The 6768-nt window shown below is 37.0% G+C and overlaps 1 protein-coding gene across 3 annotated transcripts in view; it reads left to right on the top strand.

Annotated features, from left to right (window-relative positions):
- Positions 1-882: 882 nt before the first annotated feature.
- The window catches only part of PTGR1 (prostaglandin reductase 1), a 30178-nt gene continuing 24292 nt past the window's right edge, over positions 883-6768 (top strand). Inside the window, exons 1-2 of one of the 3 annotated variants that reach the window (XM_043976645.1) lie at positions 883-932; positions 5902-6017. In XM_043976645.1, coding sequence (XP_043832580.1) covers positions 5912-6017 — 106 coding nt within the window. In that variant the 5' untranslated portion in view covers positions 883-932; positions 5902-5911. Of the gene's footprint in view, positions 933-5233; positions 5270-5901; positions 6018-6768 lie in introns of those variants that run through there. The other 2 variants (XM_043976646.1, XM_043976644.1) reach the window with 2 other exon arrangements.

Genomic DNA, 6768 nt, shown 5'->3' with positions numbered 1-6768 from the left:
ATATGTTAAAAAATGGTATTTTGTATAGGGGATTCTTGTGCAGGTACAGGTGGGATTCTGAGTTCCTTTCCAATGTTGATATTAATGTGGCATTAGAGGGATTATATGAGTTCACATAACATTGAAAAAAATTCCTCAATACAAGAACTAAAGTTTTCTAATATACTCCAACCTTGTTAGCATAGAATTAACCTTATAGAACTACATAGAAAGTAAGAGAAGGATTCAGGAGAGTATCATCAAACCTTTCCTGGGCATTCCAACTACAAATCTGTAACTGTGATTTGCTGTACCCATAAACAAAAATGACTTCTCTCCCAGATTTGTTTTCCCCAGGCAAAGGTGATACTATAGAACTAAACTACCTGTACAGATGTGTGTACATAAATTAAAACATGAAAAAATGCTGAATTTGGACAATATTAAGGAGAATTTTCTTGGCTGTGGGGCAGAAAGTGATGATGTAAGTAAGCATTTCAGCATAATGGTTCCCCAGTGAATGGATTGGAATCCTCAGATAGATCTTAAACTCTGACCTGATACATCTACAGCCTGGTTTGCTGCCATCATGCCGCTCCTCTTCCATGTCATTCTAGTGTATTAGACTTTTGACTGAGGAAGGGAGTGTAGCTGCCAGTAATACTCCTTCCTTCACTCCTGCAAGGGATTTCTCTGTCACAGTTCCTCCCTCCTCCTTGCACCTTTCCTAATAATGATGATTTTCCTAGAAAGGAAAAAATTGCTCCTCCTTCTCACAAAATTACTGGGACTTCTGCTCTTACATAGGAGGGCATGGAAAATTTAGGGCAAGGTCCAGAAGAAGACCCGCCCTCTTCATAACAGTATAAATAAATGAGCCACTGTAGTGTAATCTGCAGAGCTCTTTATTGCTGATTCTTTCTCTGGATTGCTTAACCTGTGGAGTGGTGTAAGTAAGTAAACACTTTTTTTAATAGTTTTTTTTTAAGTGTATTTTAGAGATTTATGCAAGAGACAAAGGCTTAATTCAGTTCCTGGTCCAGAGGCAGGATTTCTAAGTTCTGTGTACAGAACTTTAATTTGACCTACTGAAATAATTGAGATCTCAGAACTCTAGATACTGGAGTTAAATACAAGACCACCTCCAAGATTAGGTCTGGGTCTTGGTTTTTTGCAAATGGAAATTTTTACATATATCATAGTCCTTGTAATGTTGTAGTTATTCTTGCACAAGGTGCTAGAGAGGGGTTGATGTCATTTAATTTCTGATTATATATTTTGTATTTAATTTGGGAACCAGACCTGTGATATCATTGGCATAGGCACCCGGGAAGAAGGTCATTCTACAAAAGTAAATAGCCAGCTGTTCTACAATTAATAATCTTAGAAAGTTGTCTGAGGGTAATGAGAAGTTAAGGGATTTATCCAAAAGCACACAGCCAGCATATATCAGAGGCAGGAGTTTAACCCAGATCTTACTGACTTTGAGGACAGATTGATATTTATGATACCCTGGTTCTTACATTTTTTTTTTTACAACTTAGTCAATGGCTTGGCAGATAAACAGATGAAATGAGAGATGAGCAGGATGGGTAGTTGTTGTCAAGACATTTGTAATTCTCCTTGAAAGTCTGGGTTAGCCTTTAAGACAATGTCTACTTTCTCTTTTATATCTATGAGGGACACAAGAAATTTGAGACAGAAAAGATTATATGTACTAACCACACTAGAATTTAATCCTTATAACCATTTCATTTTACGGGTTTTGGGGGGAGGAGTACATTCATTTCAGCTAAAATAGAAACTGGTATCTTCTCAATACTGTGGTCATACAAAGCCTTCATCCATGTTTGACTTTTTCTGAAACAAGACTTAACTTTGGGAGTTCCCTTATCTAATTGATTTGCTACCTTTTGATTTGATTTCTAAACTATGATTTTTATTTAAAAGAAAAAAGACTGCACACCTGGAGAGACAAATAAGAGGAGAGAAGCACACTGAAAGGTTTTGGCAACATCACCACTTTTGAAATTTTGAAAAGCTCTTTTTTAGTCTCCTCCTTGAAATCAATTATTTGTTACTGCATGCTTGCTGTTTCACAATGCTTTGTGCTAAAGGTACACCCTCCCTGTGACTCATTAGGTGAAATTTTAATCAGACAATAGGATACAGATCAAAAACTAGTTCAGAAGTATGGGAAAGTAAACAACTTGTGAGAACATAGCTACCTTGTGTACACTACACAGAACTTACTGTTACAGCTTTCCATCTGAGCTCACTCCATGATGATATAAACTACATGAAGGATACCAGTTAGATATTAGTTATCAGTCGAACTTCTCATTAGCTACCATTCCTTTTTTTCTTGCAAGAATTTCTCTTTTTTGCATTGTTTAGTATTTTATTTTCCCCTCAATTACGTGTAAAAACAATGTTTAACATTCGTTTTCAAAACTTCAAGTTCCAAATTCTCTCCCTTCCTCTCATTGAAAAGACAAGCAGGGGGCAGCTAGGTGGCGCAGTGGATAAAGCACCGGCCCTGGATTCAGGAGTACCTGAGTTCAAATCCAGCCTCAGACACTTGACACTTACTAGCTGTGTGACCCTGGGCAAGTCACTTAACCCCCATTGCACCACAAAAAAAAAAAAGAAAGAAAAGGCAAGCAATTGGATATAGGTTATACATGTATGGTCATGCAAAACATATTTCCATATTAGTCATGTTGTGAAAGAAAATATAAACCAAAAATAATAATAATCTCAAGAAAAATAAAGAAAGTTTTTTAAAATATGCTTCAATCTGTATTCAGATACCATCAGTTCTTTCTCTGGGTATGAATAGCATTTTTCATCATAAATCTTTCAGAGTTGTCTTGGATCACTATCGCTGAGAATAGCTAAGTCATTCACAATTGATCATCTTACAAAATTGCTGTTACTTTGTACACAGTACATTTCACTTTGCATCAGCTTATGTAAGCCTTTCGAGATTTTTCTGATAGCATCCTGTTCATTTCTTATAGCACAATAGTATTCCATCACAATAACATACCACAATTTGTTCAGCCATTCCCTAATTGATGAGCATCCCCTCAATTTCCCATTCTTTGCCATCAGAAGGGAGCTGCTATAAATATTTTCATACATATAGGTTTTTTTCCTTATTGTTTTTTATTTCTTTTTGGATACAGACCTTGTAGTGGTGTTGCTAGGTCAAAGGGTTTTATAGCCTTTTGGACAAAGTCCCAAATTGCTCTATAGCAAAGCTTCTTAAACCGTAGGTTGCATGTAGGGTCATGTAACTGGATGTGGGGGTCGCAAAAAATTTGACAACAGCAAAAGGTTACATATACTTATTTTATTTACCTATATACCCAGGGTCATGTAAAAATTTCTCTGACGAAAAGGGATCAAGAGTGGAAAAAGTTTAAGAAGCCATGTTCTATAGAATGGTTGAATCAGTTCATAACTCCAACAGTCTAGCTAACATTCATATAATGCTTTAAAATTTGTAAAAGTATTTTATAAATACTATATCATTTTATCCTCAAAACAATCTTTGGAAGAAGGTACTATTATTATCCCTAATTTACAGATGAAGAAACCTCAGTCACACAGAGGTTAAGAGACTTGCCTGTGGTCACACAGCTAGTAAATATCTGAGGTGGTATTTCAACTCAGTGTTTCCTGATTCCCAATCCAAGACTCCCACCAAGTTGCCTCAAAAGAGTCCTCCTTTGTAGTTAAGAAGTACAAACCAATATATTTAACAATGAAGTTAGGCAAAATGACTTGCCTATGGTCACAGAAGTAATAAGTGGCAAAGTCTAGATTTGATGCCAGGTCTGACTCCGGATTCAATGCTGAATGGTGCTATGGTACCTGCATACACACACACACATACACATACATACACATATGTATATATACAAAATTACCAATACGAAAAATACAAAGAATGCAGTGAAATTTATAAAAAGTCATTCAGAGAGAAAAAAAGCTATGCACATACTGACTTCACTTATCTCTAATAATGATAGAAGAAAAATCAGGAAAATGCACACACGAATAAGTGAGAAATGAAAGTATAAAGGGTATTTTTGTTATGATCTTGTTAAAGTTAATGTATGTGGTTTGTTTGTTTGAGTTTGGGTTTTTTACAGCACAATGAAGTTTATGGTTTCAAGTAAAATAATTGTATTTTTGTCAACCAAAACTACAAAAGAAGTCAGTTTGGTTTTTCATCCTGTTTTAAATGGGAGAAATACTATGAACTAAGAAAATAAATAAAGCATGGAAGGTGTTGGGGTTGGGTTGTTGTTTTTCTTCACCCTTGGCATTTATAGAATAGGAATAATAAAAACCAGTTCAGCTGAGGTTATGTAAACTTGAAGGTTTACAATGCCATCTTGTAGTTGGGTAAATTATATTAATAATTATATTGTATTAATATGACTTCATAGAAATCAGGGTTTCTTCTTAAAGAGGGAGGCATAGTTTGCCAAAATTAATTTGACCACTTCAATTTGATTGAGAGTAAAGAAGTAGAAAAACTGGCAGTGTCTTCATGCTTACAAAGGCAATGTTCATAGGATTTACAATTGGAAGACACTATACATATCACTTAGTCCAATTCTCACCCTACCCACATTTTACAAATGAAAAAACTAAGTTCTGGAAAGATAATATGACTTACCCAAAGTGACACATTCATTTGGTGGCAGAGCTGGGATTCTTTTTTTTTTTTAGGCAATATGGGTTGTGACTTGCCTAGGGCCACACAGATAATAAATGTCTGAGGCTGGATTTTAACTCAGCACCTCTTGACTCCAGTGCTAGTACTCTAACCACTGTGCCACCTAGTTGCTCCAGAGCTCTGACTCCAAATCCAGAATTCTCTAGGCCATATCATAGTTGCTTCTTCAATGTTGTAAAATAATAGCAAGCATGGAAAAGTCTGTTTGGGTTCACTTCAATTGCACACCAAACACTTATTAAGTACCTACTTGTTTCACACACTACTAGGAACTAAGGATACAGATGCAAAAATGGGACAAATACTGCCCTCAAAGAGTGTTCATTCTACCATAGGGAAGTAACAAAGTATGCAAAATAAATACACAGTGATATGGGAAGTAACAACTTAGGGAATCAGGAAAGGACTCTTAAAGGTCATGTCACTTTAGTTGAGTCTTAAAGGGAGAAAGGAGTTCCAAGAGGCAGAGTCAAAGAATGAGGGCACTCAAGGCATGGGAGGAGAAGATGGAATTTTGTGTACAGAAATCCTCAAGTAAGTCAATTGGCTGGAACATAGGCCATTCAAGGTAGAAAGGCCCAAGCCAAATCTCCAGTCATATAAAAGGGGCAATTGTAGAGTGTGAGAGGGGAACAAGAGCTTTAAAATTACGTAATCCTCCCCTCTCATTTTAGTGATGACACAACGGAAATGGGGCAATTTCCCCACATTTCAATGGCTAGTAAATGGCAAAGCCAGACCTCAAACTCAAATCCTCTGAGGCTAAGTCCAGTGGTTTTTTCCCCCACAGCACCAGGCACAAACTTATTTTGTGGGGAGTGCTCTTATAGCCATAGTATGGGTTATATCCTCTCACAATCTGTATTTATGGAATCAACTGTCTAAAAAAAGAGAGAATTGGGCTTTTGTTAAAGGGTAAGTAACCAACTTACTTAGAGTTGGGTAGCCAACTGCTGGCTTGTATTTAATGATATGTTTCTATATCTTTTTATGTTATTTTTTTTCTGGGGCAATGAGGGTTAAGTGACTTGACTAGGGTCACAGCTAGTAAGTGTCAAGTGTCTGAGGTCGCATTTGAACTCAGCTCCTCCTGAATCCAGGGCTGGTGCTCTATCTACTGCACTACTTATCTGCCCCCTAATGATATGTTTCTATCTCCATTCCAGGAGCTTCAAGATGGTTCGTGCTAAGTGCTGGACACTGAAGAAGCACTTTAAAGGTCCACCAACCAAAAGTGACTTTGAGATAAAGGAAGTTGAGCTACCAGCCTTAAAAAATGGAGGTAAATCATATTTAATTTCTGAAAAGTCAGTTAGCATTTATTAAGACTCCACTATGTGCCTAGGGTTATGCTGGAGGTACAAAGAGAAGCACAAAACAATCCCTTCTCTCAAGAAGCTCACACAGTCTAATGGGCAAGAGAACATATGAACAAACATGTACAAACAAGATATATAAAGGATAAATTAGAAATAATCTCCGAGGGAAAGGACTAAGATTGAGGACTAGAAAAGGCTTCTTGAAAAAGTGAGACTTTAGCTGAGATTTGGAGGAAGCCAGAGAAGCCACGAGGCAGAGACGAGGAGGGAGAGAATTCCAGGCATAGTAAAAAATGCTCGGATTCAGGAGATGGGGTGTATTGTTCAAAGAACAAGGAGGCCAAAGTCATTGCATCATCAAGTTTCTGGACAGTAGGTGTAAGAAGATTTGAAAAGTAGGAAGGTGACAAGTTAGGAAGGGCTTTTCAAGCCAAAGGGTATTCTATATTTGATCCTGAAGGTAATAGGGAGCCACTGGAGTTTATTAAATGGAACAGGAAGGTGTTATATGATCAGACCTGCTCTTTTCTAAGACCAATATGGCACCAGAAAGCATGTCATATTTTTTTTGTTTTCCTTCATGATAGCAGCCTGCTCCTTGATTAAGAAGTTTACTATCTAATTGGGGAGGTTGAGTAGAGCAAAAATGGGTGAGAAGGGCAACATGAAAGAGCAAACTGTTTGCAATAAGAAGACTTGGGCTTAAGTCCTAAT

Source organism: Dromiciops gliroides, chromosome 1 (assembly GCF_019393635.1).
Source record: "Dromiciops gliroides isolate mDroGli1 chromosome 1, mDroGli1.pri, whole genome shotgun sequence".
NCBI lineage: Eukaryota > Metazoa > Chordata > Mammalia > Microbiotheria > Microbiotheriidae > Dromiciops > Dromiciops gliroides.
This window is presented reverse-complemented; position numbering and strand designations above follow the sequence as displayed.